Consider the following 16,603-nt stretch of genomic DNA (forward strand, 5'->3'; position numbering starts at 1 on the left):
GATGTCTTCAACAAGAAAGAAGCAGAGATCCTGCCTCCACATCGGCCGTACGACTGCCCAATCGATCTTGTACCTGGCTCCACTCCACCCCGGGGTCGTATCTATCCGTTGTCTCCAACCGAGACCCAGGCCATGACTGAATATGTCCAGGAGAATTTGGCAAAGGCTTTATTCGCACGTCCTCCTCTCCTGCTGGTGCTGTTTTTTTCTTCGTAAAGGATGATCCCTCCGTCCATGTATTGACTACCGAGGCCTCAACAATCTCACGATCAAAAATAAGTATCCTCTACCTCTTATTCCAGAGCTGTTCGATCGCCTTAGGGGAGCACGAATTTTCACGAAATTAGACCTTCGCGGAACTTACAACCTAATCCGTTTTCGTTCTGGAGACGAGTGGAAACTGCCTTTAATACCCGAGACGGCCACTATGAGTATCTTGTCATGCCTTTCGGCCTGTGTAATGCTCCAGCGGTGTTCCAGGAATTCGTGAATGATGTCTTCCGGGATCTACTCTACACCTGCGTGGTGGGGTATTTAGACGACATTCTTGTGTTTTCCTCGGATCTTACTTCCCACAGGAGAGATGCCCGCCAAGTCCTATCTCGTCTTAGACAGAATCATCTTTATGCCAAACTCGAGAAGTGTGTCTTTGAACAATCTTCGTTACCGTTTCTCGGCTATGTCATCTCTGACTCAGGCTTACGGATGGATCCGGATAAAGTGTCTGCCGTTCTTAACTGGCCACGTCCTCAAGGGGTAAAGGCAATTCAACGCTTTCTCGGGTTCACAAACTACTACCGGCAGTTTATTCCACATTTCTCTACTCTGGTCTCCTCAATTTCTACCTTGACTCGCAAAGGGTCTAATCCTCACATCTGGACTTCGGAAGCTGAAGAAGCATTTCGGTCTCTTAAGCAAGCCTTTGCTTCCGCTCCTGTACTTCGTCGTCCTGAGGTCAACAAGCCTTTCATCCTTGAGGTAGATGCTTCTGCCATTGGTGCTGGCGCGGTACTATCCCTGAGATCATCTTCCGGACAATTGGCTATTCGTGGTTTCTTTTCCAAAATCTTCTCCGTCTCAGAGAGAAATTACGCCATTGGTGACAAAGAACTATTGGCCATCAAGTTGGCGCTGGAGGAGTGGCGGTATTTACTGGAGGGAGCTGTTCACCCTTTCAAGATCTATACTGACCACAAGAATCTGGAATACATCCGTTCTGCGCAGAGACTAAATCCCCGGCAGGCCAGATGGTCGTTATTCTTTGCCCGCTTTGACTTTGAATTACATTTCCGTCCTGGCAACAAAAACTTTAAAGCTGATGCCTTGTCCAGATCTTTTCTTGCATCCGATGTAGAAGAACCTTCACATATCATGGATCCCTGCAAGATCATTTTTGTAGCTCCGATCAGCATGTCTTCTTTACCTCCAGGTAAGACCTTCGTCCAGGCTAACAAGAGGTCTCGAGTTCTACGTTGGGGTCACGCCTCCAAATTAGCAGGCCATGTAGGGTACAAGAAGACACTCGCTCTCATCACACGCTATTATTGGTGGCCGTCTCTTCTACAAGACATCCGAAGTTTTGTCGCCTCTTGTCCTTCTTGTGCAAGGAACAAGGTTCCTAGACATTTACCCTCCGGTCTCTTGCATCCGCTTCCAGTTCCTTCGGCTCCCTGGCAACTTATCGCCATGGATTGTATTACGGATCTTCCTCGCTCTTCTGGACATTCGGTCATTTTTGTAGTCGTGGATTGATTTTCCAAGATGGCTCATTTTGTCCCTTTGCCTGGTTTACCTTCCGCTCCAGAGTTGGCAAGAATCTTCATAGCCCATATCTTCCGGATTCACGGTTTTACTCTACACATAGTCTCTGATAGAGGAGTCCAGTTTACCTCTCGATTCTGGCGCGCTCTATGCAAGCTGATGAATGTTACTTTGGATTTCTCTACTGCTTACCATCCACAGTCCAACGGACAAGCTGAGCGCACTAACCAAATTCTAATGACTTATCTCCGTCATTTTTCCAACAGTCATCATAATAACTGGTCTGATTTGCTTCCGTAGGCCGAGTTCACGTACAATAACCGTATCAATGACTCTTCGTCCAAATCTCCCTTCTTCATCGTTTATGGACATCCTGGAGTTCCTCTGCCGGTGCTTCCTGTCTCGGGTGTGCCAGCGGCCGATCTTCTGTCTGAGTTCTCCAGGGTCTGGCAGGAGACCAAAATCGCTCTTGAATAGGCTCAGGTCAGGATTAAGAGACATGCCGATAAGAGACGCCTGGATCCTCCGTCATATCAGCCAGGTGATAAGGTCAGGTTGTCTTCCAGGTTCATTCGTCTTAAAATTCCTTCGTATAAATTGGGTCCTCGGTACATTGGTCCTTTCGAGATTTTGGCTCGTATTAACGACGTTGCCTACAAATTGAAATTGCCCACTTCTCTTCGCATACCCAACTCTTTTCACGTTTCCCTTCTGAAACCAGTCGTTTTCAATCAGTTCCATGCTTCTCCTGCTCAAACTCCTTGGCCGGTTTCTGACCCGGACGTTTTTGAGGTTAAAGATATTCTTGCCATGAAAAGGTCTAGAGGTAAAACTCTCCTTTTGGTCAATTGGAAGTGTTTTGGTCCCGAGGAGAGGTCTTGGGAACCCCGTGAAAACATACAGGCTCCTCGTATTTTAGCCAGATTCCTTTCTGGTCTTAGAAAGAGGGGGAGTAAGGAGAGGGGTACTGTCACGGCGCCACTCAGCGCCGCCGCCCCGCCTGCCGCTCCGTCCCGTTCGCCGGCATACTTACCCAACCCGGCGCGCTCCTGCGGTGTTCGCGCGCCTTCCGGTCTCTTCTCCAGTCTCACCGCCGGCCCCTGGCTCCCATCGGGTGTGCGTGCGTGGATGGAGTTGGAGAGAGGAGTGCGCACTTCCTTCCTCTGCTTTACTGACGCTCCCTCCTTTCTCTGACCCTGGAGGACCCTGACCCGGAAGTCCTTCTGCGTCTCTCCTATTTAAGGTAACTCCTTCCTCTGCTCCATGCCTGATTGTCATTTCTCCTCATTTGACCCAGGTCCCTCTGTGCCTTGCTCTGTCCTGTTCGCTGTTCCTTGCTCTGTCCTGTGCGTTCGTCGTGCCTTGCCTGTCCTGTTTCCACCATACCCTGCCTGCCCTGTGTTTCCGCCATACCCTGCCTGTCCAGTGTTCCCGCCATAACCTGCCTGTCCTGTGTTCCCGCCATATCCAGTCTGTCCTGGGCGTCCGCCATACCCTGCCTATTCTTTGTCTCGGTCATTGCCAATCAGTCCTGTCTTCGTTTTAGCCAGTTCTGCGTCTTTTCCGCTCCTACTTCCTGTCCCCGGGTATCAGCTTCTGCGGCAAGTCTCCCTCGGGCCTGCCCCTACCGCTCCCTGTATTGGGGGTGGTCTACCTGGCCAGCTCGCCCTTGGGAGGCTCGTTGTCATGGTTCTGTGGGTTCACCTTAGGAGTTCCGAAAGAGCTGACACTATTTCAGTTTCATATATCTAATAACTGTTGGACACAGTAATGTTTTTGCCTTGAAATGAGGATTATTGTACTAACAGAAAATCTGCATTCAAACAAAATTTGACAGGTGCATAAGTATAGGCACCCTTATCTTTTTCTTGTTTTAAATACTCCTACCTACTTTTTACTGACTTACTAAAGTACTTTTTTTGGTTTTGTAACCTCATTGAGCTTTGAACTTCATAGCCAGGTGTATGCAATTATGAGAAAAGCTACTTAAAGTGGCCACTTGCAAGTTGTTCTCCTGTTTGAATCTCCTCTGAAGAGTGGCATCATGGGCTCCTCAAAACAACTGTCAAATGATCTGAAAACAAAGATTATTCAACATAGTTGTTCAGGGGAAGGATACAAAAAGCTGTCTAAGAGATTTAACCTGTCAATTTCCACTGTGAGGAACATAACAAGAACTGTACCTGTGTTCTTCCATTTCCTTACTAAGGCCAGAAGTGGCAGGCCAAGAAAAACATCAGAAAGGCAGAGAAGAAGAATGGTGAGATCAGTCAAGGACAAGCCTCAGACCACCTCCAGAGAGCTGCAGCATCAACTTGCTGCAGATGGTGTCACTGTGCATCGGTCAACTATACAACGCACTTTACACAAGGAGAAGCTGTATGGGAGAGTGATGCGAAAGAAGCCTTTTCTGCAAGCACGCCACAAACAGAGTCGGCTGAGGTATGCAAAAGCACATTTGGAGAAGCCAATTTCTTTTTGGAAGAAGGTCCTCTGGACTGATGAAACCAAGGTTGAGTTGTTTGGTCATACAAAAAGGCGTTATGCATGGCGGCAAAAAAACACAGCATTCCAAGAAAAACACTTGCTACCCACAGTAAAATTTCGGTGGAGGTTCCAGCACGCTTTGGGGCTGTGTGGCCAATGCCGGCACCAGGAATCTTGTTAAAGTTGAGGGACGCATGGATTCCTCTCAGTATCAGCAGAGTCTTGACAATAATGTTCATGAATCAGTGATAAAGTTGAAGTTACGCAGGGGATGGATCTTTCAGCAAGACAATGATCCAAAACACCGCTCCAAATCTACTCAGGCATTCATGCAGAGGAACAATTACACTGTTCTGGAATGGCCATCCCAGTCCCCAGACCTGAATATCATTGAACATCTGTGGGATCATTTAATAATAATAATAATTTTTATTTATATAGCGCCAACATATTCCGCAGCGCTTTTCACTCTCATTTGAAGAGGGCTGTCCATGCTCGGCGACCATCAAACGTAACTGAACTGGAATTGTTTTGTAAAGAGGAATGGTCAAAAATACCTTCATCCAGGATCCAGGAACTCATTAAAAGCTACAGGAAGCGACTAGAGGCTGTCATTTTTGCAAAAGGAGGATCTACTAAATATTAATGTCACTTTTCTGGTGAGGTGCCCATACTTATGCACCTGTCAAATTTTGTTTGAATGCAGATTGCACATTTTCTGTTAGTACAATAAACCTCATTTCAAGGCAGTGTTTTAAAGCAGGGTGTGACCAATAAATAAAAAATAACTTTTAATAAATTTTAGCTAAAAAGTTGGTATGGCCAACTACATAAGAACATGAAAGACTCACAAGAAAAAAATTCCCATACAAGGGGAATAATCAAATAACCAAATCCCCGAGACCTTCTGGACCACACAAATATGTTAGTCTCTTTAGGGAGAAAATGCACTCCTATGAAGGAGTATATGACACATATACACCTCAAACCGCATATAGCTTATCCCCATCCATCAAATGGAGATGCAGTACTTGTGATCAGTGTATAATTAATGGAACGATCTCACCTCAGGACTTCCTTTTTGGCCCGGGTAAGACCTCGCACATCCGCAGCATCTGGAAGGGGGGGGGCTTACAATGTCGGCCACACACATACCCATCCACGCTGTTTAGGAGGAAGACTTTAACCCCGAAACATCAAACACATTTCCTCATTTCAAGGCAGAAACATTACGGTGTCCAAAAAAAACAATTTTTATAAAACATTAAGCTTAAGATTAATAGGGGTGCCCAAACTATTTCATATAACTGTATACATATATACACACATACATACACACACACACACATTTCACCACAGTAATAATACTCATTGACCCCCTCATCCTCATATTCACCGACCCACCAATCTCTATACTCACTAATGATCCTATACTCAGCCCCCTGCTTAGGCCGGAGTCACACTTGCGAGAAACTCACACAAGTCTCGCATCAATACCCGGCACTGCGGACAGCACTCGGGACCGCAGCGTGTGGCTGCATGTATTTCTATGCAGCTGAACGCTCCGGTCCAAGTGCCGGCGGCAGTGCCGGGCATTGAGATGCGAGACTCGTCCGAGTTTCTCGCAAGTGTAATCCGCATAGCCTGCATACCCAATGTTAAAGATAGGTACGCAGGACGCATGCAGACGTAGCTGAATGGAAGAGGTGCAACAGTGGGAGGGGCTTAACAGAGGAAGTACGCAGCCATCCGCAGCTCTGCCAAACACAAATGTGAACTTGGCCTTAGCTACACATCACCTGATACTGTCATTGCCATGTACTGACACTAGGTGGAGCCCTCTGTTCAATATCCTTTTATTTTACAAATAATTATAGAAAGACGCCAGAAAAAAAGAATGCTGCTTTTCTGCAGCGCTCAGTTTTAAACAGTTAGGTAGATTTTTATAATGTGCCATGTTTGTACACGGTCTAATATCTGCTTTGTAATCCCTTATAGGGGCAGTGATTGTGGCCATGTTTTGTTTTGCTAAGTTTTTATACAAATAAGTAGCTCAGTACTCCCTGGTCTAAGATCGCTTCCTCACAAATTCATTTTTCGACACCACATCATTTTGCTCGAGACGCCCTTTAAATTTATTTGAAAGCAGAGTGACCCGAATATGAGCTTTGTATGTGATGTGCACAGTTTGGCTCCACAATTTGTATTAAAAACAGATCTGGCAGCAGAAGACAATAATGAAGCATCGGCCGATTACTCCAGATTCTGGACAATTTATGGCAAGATGTTTCTAATTTATTTTCTCCTGACGCCAAAGTTTTAGTCCTCGGCGAGGACAGTTGGGACGTGGGCGTTAAGTCTGTTATTCTCATGTGGCAGAATAATCCTCATCCTTCTTTATCAGCAGCAGATTTTATTGATAACGAATGTGATGGAAAACAACAAAAGTAACTATGCGGCAGATGTACAGTGGTCCTTCTCCCCTGCGTGCAGCCACTTCCCATATTCCACACCTTTTTTTGGGAAGCACAGCTGTGCGCCACAATATGTTGGCATGTCATATATGAAGCTTCGTTTGGGACTTAATATAACCAGAGCAAAAAGCATCTCTACCTGGAGGACCCAACGTGCCCATCACTTTCAACAAACTGTAATACTTCTTCTATCCTCTAGGGGTGCTGTAGAAGAATCAAACACTTGTTGCCCTGGTTGAAACTTCTGATTGGTGAAATTTCTAGTATCCAAACTCCCTGTGATCAGGGATAAGTGGATGTCAAGGAACTAAGTGTTCAATCCCTGTAAGGAGGACGATCTGGTCAAGGAATCTATATGATATAAGAAGGCAAGCACTAGCCGATCACCCATCTACCTTTCTCTGGATCAACAAAAGTGAGTAATCACAAATCTGTTGACTGTCAGAATTGTAAGTTTATTGACACCTTACAACTCACAAGGTGACACCCACCATATTGAAAGTGAAATTATTGACTTCAAATAATATACCAGGAGCACAGGAGGTTTTAAGTGCTCTGCAGACTGTCTAGGGGCAGTCGGTCCCACCTCACTGTTAAAAGAAAATGTTAAGCTAGAGGCATGGGCGGCAATCTGGGTACAAATTTACAAGTGTACAAAAAAATCCTTTAAATTTGAAGCCATAATCTGTACACAGGACCATTTTGTACAAAATATGAAGTCTAAAGTTTTATTACTTATTACCATATAACAAAGTACAATGTATGTACAATATTAAAATGAAGAAGCCATACTAAAGCCACACTTAAAAGACACTCGTCATAGTACGGTCGACATTCCTTGTGTATAGCTAAAATCTCTGGAAAGGGTGTACAAGTAACTTGAGAAAAACCATCACCCAAAAAAAAATAATAATAATGCTACCGCGTCGGTCCTTCCTCCTTCCCGTGTAATTATACATATTAGTTTGGTTTAGTCTAGCAGACCAGGAAGATTAACACAAAATGTTCATTCAGATCCAAGTCTGGAATAGTTATTTTATTTTTTCTATGGTATTGTAGAATAAAAATAAATACTAGCCGATCTGTGGGATTTGGTGAATGTTTAGCATAAAAAAAAAAAATCTAAATGAGAGTAATTACACAGGCAGGCAAAGAAACATGGCAAAACAGGCTGGGATTGGTCACGGGGAAAAAAATAAAATTGCAGAAATACATTGACCTTAGAATTAAAAAAAAACAACAAAAAAAAACACAGCAAAAGATGGAAGTTCAAACAATGGTATAACCATATATACATATAATGTACAAGCACCCATTGTCACTCCAAGAGATGGCGTCACGCTCCTTATCGGAAAGCATTACTTCAAGTTTAACAGGAAAGATCTGCAGCCAACGGGGGAACAGACCAGCAAGGTTACAACCCAAAAAATCCTGTGCCTTTACGGCAACAGTAGAAAAGCGTTCACTGACCCCGGCCGGGTCGGAGCTGGTTAGAGGGACTCCTGGTTCTGCCGATACATGCAAAACCAAATCAACCACGATCTCCAGCTCTGATTTATTACATCGGACTTTTGATCAAACAATAATTTCGCAAACAATGTTAGCAAAGCTCATCAGATCCTTAAAGATCTTCCTAGAGATGAAAAAAAAAAAAAAAAAAATTATATATATATATATATATATATATATATATATATATATATATATATTTATTTTATGAGTGATACAAGTTTAGCACTTTGCAGACTTGTGTAGCGAATCGATTCTTCTTTAGAATAACTAAAATCACTGAGGGGCAGGTTTTAATAATTTACAAACATGGGAAAAAAAAAAATATATATTCTTTCATCTCTAGTTCTGACCATAAAAAACTTTAGTGAACCACCCCAGCGCGCACACAAATCTAGACCGATCGCGCTTCTTCCTTGCCAAGATGGCCCATAGACATCGGATCCTGCCGACGGGTCAAACATACAAGCCCACGCAGCCGCACCTAATGGCCACGCAGACTCAGGAAAAGGAAATGCTGAAGATAAATGTCAGATGTTTCACTTTAATACTATGTATGTTTCATGTAAATTTAAACAAAATTAAGAAAAAAATAAAATAATGGAAACCTGAATTGTGGCCACTTAAAAAACCCCCCCAAAACCAGAAAACTGTTTTGGTGCTTTGCCATTGTGAAACCTTGGTGAATGTTTAGCAGCATCTAACGTTAAACAGCAACGTGGACTTATTTGCAGCCGTTTCATCGGTGATCTGTGTGAGATGTGTGCAGCTTCTATCAGTCTCAATTGTCCTCATCCTCCTTTATTACACACATTAATATTCACGGTCCCAGTACGGATTGCCCAAGGGATTCTTCTGACCCTCAGATAAATATCTACAAACCTGTCAATTTTGGCTAGGGACATCACAGTCTGTACTTAGACGAGAAATGTTGGATATGTGAAACTCTTGCACTCAGCCCCGATATTAAAAGTTTTGCAAATCAAAAATATCCACCTGTATGAGCGGCCAATGCGGACTGCGGGGTAAGTAACATAAAGCCCCCAGTTATCATCTAATGCAACTTTACTGTGATAAATGAAAGATAAAAAATAAAAAAAGTGTATGAGCGCCCATGCCCAGGACAAGATCAGCAGTGAAACGGCATTTTATTTAAACAGATTTTTAAACACTTTTTTCTCCTTTTCTTTTTTTTTTTTTTTTTTGATTGACCCAATGGTAATACAACAGTTTGGTTAGTGCACTTTTTAAAAATGGCATTGTAATACTTTAAAATAAAAGAAAAAATATATATACACACACAGGAGGGAAGACGGCGACTGACAAAAATATGGCTTTCTATTTACGGGAAAAAGAAAAGAACAGTAAATGAGGCTGGTCTGAAGCAAACTATACGTAACAAAGAAAAACGTTTTTCCCAAATAAAACTAGGCGGCACATGCAGTTAAAGCCTCTATGTTGTTCCCCTCTAGTGGAGATTAGAGCAGACTCTCAGCTAAACGATCACAGACAGGTTAGTACATGGACCGGGGGAGGAGAGATCTCACTGAAGCACCATCGGCATTTTGCATGGCTGTCACAGCGGAGTGTGGGCGGTGATCTACACACTGTGCATCTCTTGTAGGAGCCGCTGGAGCGGGCGAAACGATTAACCCGATGTTCTGCATATACCAGAGAAAAGTTTGTGTGGGTTTTTTTTTTTTTACCATTGTTTGAACATCTGACCTTAGGCTGCGCATGGTTTCACGTTATTTATTGCCTACAGAACTGGGATGAAGAAAACTGACTGCAATAAAACAGATTGGTATGGCACAGAAAAAAAAAATTCTGCTGTGTAACTGCTTCCAAAAAAAACAAAAAACAATCCACAAAATATTTAGTTGTCATAGTCTAATGCCCGTCGTGTGTTATTAAATCGTCAGCTCTGCAGTGAGATTCCAAGGCTTTCATGGTATAGATGTCCTGAGGCAATTCTGACTTGCGTCGTACGAGGGGTCTTTCCTTCTTTAGATCTTTCAAAGCCTGGAAAAGGAGGTAAAAAAATAAATTAAATCAGACGAGGAGCAGATATGAACTTTCTGATTTTCATGTATCAAACTTATTGTTTTTTTTGCAGCACAACCAACCAGTCCGTGATCATTTTGCCCATGAAAGCAGGGAGTGGCGCTGTGTCTGAAGAGACCCATAGGCTGCAGTGCATTGTTCTGGTCTCCGACAGTGATACCCACTCATATATTGGCAACCAAAGTGCTTAGGGACGCAAACAGGGGCCTGGATCTGGATGTAGAGTGGGAGTTTCCACCGGGGCCCAGCTCTGGATGTAGAGGGGGCTTCGTACCAGGGCCTGACTCTGGATGTAGAGGGGGACTTCCCACCGGGGCCTGGCTCTATATGTAGAGGAAGGCTTCGCACCGAGATCTGGATGTAAGGCGGAAGGGGCCTCGCACTGGGACCTGGCTCTGGATGTAGAGGGGGGCTTCACACCAGGGCCTGGATCTGGATGTAGAGGGAGGCTTTCCACTGGGGCCTGAATCTTGATGTAGAGGGGGGCTTCCCACAGGGGCCCAGCTCTGGATGTAGAGGGGGCTTCGCACCAGGGCCTGGCTCTGGATGTAGAGGGGGACTTCCCACCGGGGCCTGGCTCTATATGTAGAGGGAGGCTTCGCACCGAGATCTGGATGTAAGGGGGAAGGGGCCTCGCACTGGGACCTGGCTCTGGATGTAGAGGGGGGCTTCACACCAGGGCCTGGATCTGGATGTAGAGGGAGGCTTTCCACTGGGGCCTGGATCTAAATGTAGAGGGGGACATCCCACCGGGGCCTGGCTCTGGGTGTAGAGGGGGGCTTCACACCAGGGCCTGGATCTGTATGTAGAGGGAGGCTTTCCACCGGGGCCTGGCTCTGGATGTAGAGGGAGAGTTCCCACCCGGGCCCGGCTCTGGATGTAGAGGGGGCTTCGCACCAGGGCCTGGCTCTTGATGTAGAGGGGGACTTTCCATCGGGGCCTGAATCTAGATGTAGAGGGGGGTCTCGCACTGGGATCTGGCTATGGATGTAGAGGGAGGCTTTCCACCGGGGCCTGGATCTGGATGTAGAGGGGGCTTCGCACCAGGACCTGGATGTAGAGGGGGGCTTCGCACCGGGACCTGGATATAGAAGGGGGGTCTCGCACTGCGACCTGGCTCTAGATGTAGAGGGGGGCTTCGCACGGGGACCTGGATGTAGAGGGTGGCTTCGCACCGGGACCTGGATCTGGATGTAGAAGGGGGGTCTCGCACTGCGACCTGTCTCTGGATGTAGAGGGGGGCCTCGCACTGGGACCTGGTTCTGGATGTAGAGGGGGGCTTCACACAGGGGCCTGGAACTGGATGTAGAGGGGAGCTTCACACCAGGGCCTGAATCTGGATGTAGAGGGGGAGTTCCCACCAGGGCCTGGCTCTGGATGTAGAGGAGACTTCCCACCGGGGCCTGGCTCTGGATGTAGAGGGGGGGCTTCACACCAGGGCCTGGATCTGGATGTAGAGGGGGAGTTCCCACCGGGGCCTGGCTCTGGATGTAGAAGGGGGCTTCCCACCTGGGCCTGGCTCTTGATGTAGAGGGGGACTTCCCACCAGGGCCTGGATCTGGATGTAGTGGGGGGCCTCGCACTGGGACCTGGCTATGGATGTACAGGGGGGCTTCGCACCAAGGCCTGGATCTGGATGTAGAGGGAGGCTTTCCACCGGGGCCTGGATCTGGATGTAGTAGGGGCTTCGCACCGGGACCTGAATGTAGAGGGGGGCTTCGCACCAGGACCTGAATGTAGAGGGGGGCTTCGCACCAGGACCTGGATGTAGAAGGGGGGTCTCACACTGCGACCTGGCTCTGGATGTAGAGGGGGGCTTCGCACCGGGGCCTGGATCTGGATGCAGAGGGGGGCTTCCTACCGGGGACTGGCTCTGGACTTAGAGAGGAACTTTGCACCGGGGCCCGGCTATGGATGGAGAGGGGGGGCTCGCACCAGGGCCTGGCTCTGGATGGAGAGGGGGACTTCCCACCAGGGCCTGGCTCTGGCTGGAGAGGGGGGCTTCCCACCGGGGCCCGGCTCTGGATGTAGAGAGGACTTCTCACCGGGGCCTGGCTCTGGATGTAGAGGGGGGATTCCCACTGGGGCCCGGCTCTGGATGTAGAGGGGGGCTTCCCACCGGGGCCTGGATCTGGATGTAGAAGGGGCTTCGCATTGGGCCTGGATGTAGAGGGAGGCTTCGCACTTGGGCCTGGAAGATGGAATCTGGAAGGATGCACTATACAGCTTGGGTCAGAGCCAACGTTCGGCAATCTTCATGTATGATTTGTGTACTAGGCACCGTCTGTTAGTGCTGTTACACGTTTGCCTGTGTTGGCATGAGTGGCCTTGTAGTCTCGGTAATAGTCGGATTCTGATACCCGTCCTGCAGAGCACTGCGCTGTTTTCTCAGCAGACCTCACTCTTTGCAGGAACGGCTCCTTAAAACTCCCCTTTGCCCCACAATATATTATTTATCTGCACAGTGACAGATATATATGAGCAAAACTGGAAGCAAGGGGCCTAAAACAGATGAATCGGTTGGCCACCGTTACCTGAGATGCCTCTTCCCGCACTGTCTTCTTAAGCATCTGTACATCTTCTAGTAAAGGGCCGTCTGTTTCCATTGCAACAGGACTGTTCAGAGCAGATGTGTCAGTATACATGGGGTACTGAAATGCAAAGCAGTAATCAGCCGAGGACGAAGAGCCGCTAACTGTTTAATTCATTGCATCCATCCTCCTCTAGGCAGACACGCCTGAATACACCGGACCTGGGACTTGATCATCCTGAGATTCCTGGTTCATCAATAGAATATCAGAACAAACCAGTGGAAAAAAGCCACAAGAGCCCGTCACACAAGTTGAGTGTTTCTAGCCAGAACTCAGAGAAGAATTGCTGTACGACCTGTGCACAGTCAGTCTTCACTTGCACATGAGGAGCTGAGGAATCTATCTCCCCCTTGTCACATAACACGTCAGGGGGCCGCTATGTAAACACTGCTACTTGTCAGCCCGGCCCACCCTTCCCCTGCAAGATCACATTCTCCAAACATCTGGCTTTAGTTAGCGGCTATTTTTGCCACATTAGGAGATAAGGAGAGACCTGCTGAGAAAAGGTCATGATTCTGAGAGGTGTCAGCGAGTGCCTAATGCAGACGCTGCAGTTATACAACCAATAAATATGATCTATTGGATAAATATTCCTAACAGCATGGTGAAGTGCAGTAAACAGGGCACTCATCAGGTGACTTAAGGGGCATCTCTTCAGAGCACATATCCGACCAACACATCTATAGAGGGGCATAAGAATGCTGGTCGCTCGTGCCCATTACCTTCCCATTCACACAGGAGTCACTGGTCGCAAGGTTCTCAAAATTCTGAGGGTCCAAGAGACCCACCGATCCTATGAATGAAGGAGTCCCAGGACTAACCTTGAAGAAGTGAAGAAAGCCTTCAGCAGGATAGCAATGCTCATCTCAAGTGATGAGCGAGTATACTCGTTGCTCGGGTTTTCCCAAGCACGCTCGGGTGATCTCCGAGTATTTGTTAGTGCTCGGAGATTTAGTTTTTGGCGCCTCAGCTGCATGATTTGTCACTGCTGGACAACCTGAATACACGTGGGAATTCCCTAACAAACAGGCATTCCTCACATGTCTTCAGCCTGTCTAGCAGTAGCAAATCATGCAGCTGCGGCAACGAAAACTAAATCTCCGAGCACTAACAAATACTCGGAGATCACCCGAGCGTGCTTAGGAAAACCCGAGTAACGAGTATACTCGCTCATCACTACTTATTTCCCTTCATTCTCAGGATCTGTGGGGGTCTCACAAGTCACCCATTAGAGCAAAACCCATACAGTACCGCTCTGAGATTCCACAAACAATAGTTAAAAAATGTTGTACTAAGATTGTAAGTTATCTCCTATCCTAACTTACTAATAGCTGGGGGTCTGACTACTGGGACCCCATCTGAATCTACATCTCTGCTGCAGTCATTGTCTGAGTGACTGCCAGTCCCTTAGGCAATGAATGGAGCAGAGTGTCTGACCTCCATTTGTACAGCCCGATTCCAGGAATCTGTGCAGGACCCAGCAGTCGGACCCCCAGTGATCCCTTCAGGTGTGTTCAGATTTGTTGCAAAAATATCTGGAAATCAATTCCGTTTAATGTGAATTTATCTGCAGCAAATCTGCTCCATGAATTCACCCATAAAAGCCTAGACATAAGGCTACAAGTTTTGCCGTACACACCTGGGGGTTGGATTTGGCTAGATTCTCAATTTTAACCCAGGCTTCTTCTCTTTCTCTCAGCTTTAGTTTTTCCCTGGAAGACAGACAGACATGCAGAAAGGAAAGAAAATTATAATCTATAAAATGGGCTCCCCTAAAAATATGCTAAAGAACTTTGTAAAAAATAAAATTATGTATGCAAGAGTCTACACACCGAGGAAAAAATCTGCAGCATAAATGGACCAGCGCTGCCGAAATAAACGGCAAGTCTATGCACGGCGTGGAGCAATGAAAGGAAAAATGCAGAGTAGAACTGCAGGACTTCAGCAACGGCTCTGCAAACTCCGCAGTGGCTGCATCTCATGGGAGCGGATCATCGCTACAAGCCCAGTATAAGTGGTCTAATGGTGGCCAGATCTCTAGTAATGATACCGGCCCCAAGGCCAACACTTCTATAGCTGCGATCTCTGACTTACTTTTGCTTTTCTGCCTTAAACTGTTGAGTGCAGTCATCAAAGAGTTTTTGGTTCATCTCCATAAACAACTTCAGAGCGTTGTATATCAAGCCGTGAATCGTCCTGGAATGACAAAAAAAAATTAAAAATCACAAATTAATTAGTAAGCAATACTTAAAAAGATTACATGAAATCGTGCAGAAAAAAAATGCAGGAGGTGCTTGGCTTTAAGATTCCCCTCCAATTTTTTCAACGTTTTTTTTATAAAATAGTTATATATATATACATATATATATATATATATATATATATATATATATATATATATATATATATATATATATATATATATATATATATATATATATATGTGTATATATGTTGTATACTGTGTGATGATTTGAATGGTTTAGTTATTTTTTGGGTAACAGATATTAATCATTCTGTTATAGTGTTAAAAAAAGACATAAGACTGCTGAGTGGCAAAACAACAGTATGGTATGACTTGTATAATTAAACGGTGTTTTACATTTTATCAAAAACAAAATCTAAGGTATTTTTTCAGGAAAGAAAAATTATATACACACACACATATGTACGGTATATAGGTCTGAACGTTGCCTCATGTGCACAGCAGGTGAGTAAAACAATGAAGGGTTCAGGTCGGACCCTCAGTGATTAAGAGTTGGTACATCACTAGGACATGACCTGCCGCAATCAGATGGGCGTACCCCCATATATACGCGGAGATTTATTCCTTCCATTTATTAAATGCGGTCTAGATGAAAGCCATGCAGAAGCTGTAGTGGTCGCCTCTCCGTGCCACTCATAACTCCATAGAGGCCACCATACAACCCATGGCCAACAGGGTAATGGTGTTGGGCAGGAGAAAATGTTTTCTTACTTGTTCCAATGTGTCTTGGAGTTCCGGTACAAGGATGGGAACATGATGGGAAGGATTTTAGCTGCATTGTCGCTGATTAAGCTCATGATGTACTCGTTATTCCAATAGTACAACGCTCTCTCCGCCACCTGAAACACAATAAGGTGAGGGTTTCTTACAAGGTAACACTTAGGTAGGGGTTTGGTTAGTAGCTTGGCATACCTGGAAATGGGGGCTGGACACGCACTTGGCCAGCTGTCTGAAGAGCGGCTCCATCACCTTCACAAACTCCGAGGGCTCTATGACGTCTAAAATTTCCTCTAGTTCATTTAAAAACATAACTTCCTTAGGACTGTGGGTCTTCGGCCAATATTTCAGCAGCGCCATCACCACCTGCAGGAAAGCGCAATACCCATATGGTCAGTTCCCGGAGGCGACATTATCTTCACAGCTGCCATAATCTATAGGTGTAAATTACAACCTTCCTCATTGCACCCACATTGTCCATCCTCCCTAGTTTCCTTCCAGTACAATAATGAGGATTATTCTGATTTTCCCACAAAAACACCTGAAACTTACCGGTTCAGTCAGTGTACTGTCCTTCTCCAAAAACTGAACAACACAATACGCCAGCTAAAAGGAGAAAAATCAATGAATAAAAACACATATGGACAAAAAAAATATATAAAAAAGGCAGACGGGGGCAGATTTTGCTTTTTACATTTACAACTATCTATTGGACTCATTTTGTGCCTTTTTAC

The 16,603-nt window shown here is 45.7% G+C and overlaps 1 protein-coding gene across 4 annotated transcripts in view; it reads right to left on the reverse strand.

Annotated features, from left to right (window-relative positions):
• Nucleotides 1–9,362: 9,362 nt before the first annotated feature.
• PPP2R5C (protein phosphatase 2 regulatory subunit B'gamma) overlaps nucleotides 9,363–16,603 on the reverse strand; it is an 83,534-nt gene continuing 76,293 nt past the window's right edge. For 2 of the 4 annotated variants that reach the window (XM_077269211.1, XM_077269217.1), the window contains 7 exons: nucleotides 16,422–16,475; nucleotides 16,065–16,235; nucleotides 15,864–15,991; nucleotides 14,981–15,082; nucleotides 14,526–14,598; nucleotides 12,830–12,911; nucleotides 9,363–10,253 (listed from right to left, as the gene is read on the reverse strand). In XM_077269211.1, coding sequence (XP_077125326.1) covers nucleotides 12,858–12,911; nucleotides 14,526–14,598; nucleotides 14,981–15,082; nucleotides 15,864–15,991; nucleotides 16,065–16,235; nucleotides 16,422–16,475 — 582 coding nt within the window. In that variant the 3' untranslated portion in view covers nucleotides 9,363–10,253; nucleotides 12,830–12,857. Of the gene's footprint in view, nucleotides 10,254–12,829; nucleotides 12,947–14,525; nucleotides 14,599–14,980; nucleotides 15,083–15,863; nucleotides 15,992–16,064; nucleotides 16,236–16,421; nucleotides 16,476–16,603 lie in introns of all 4 variants that reach the window. The other 2 variants (XM_077269198.1, XM_077269206.1) reach the window with 1 other exon arrangement.

The sequence above is a fragment of the Ranitomeya variabilis genome, chromosome 1, assembly GCF_051348905.1.
Source record: "Ranitomeya variabilis isolate aRanVar5 chromosome 1, aRanVar5.hap1, whole genome shotgun sequence".
NCBI classification, from domain to species: Eukaryota; Metazoa; Chordata; class Amphibia; order Anura; family Dendrobatidae; genus Ranitomeya; species Ranitomeya variabilis.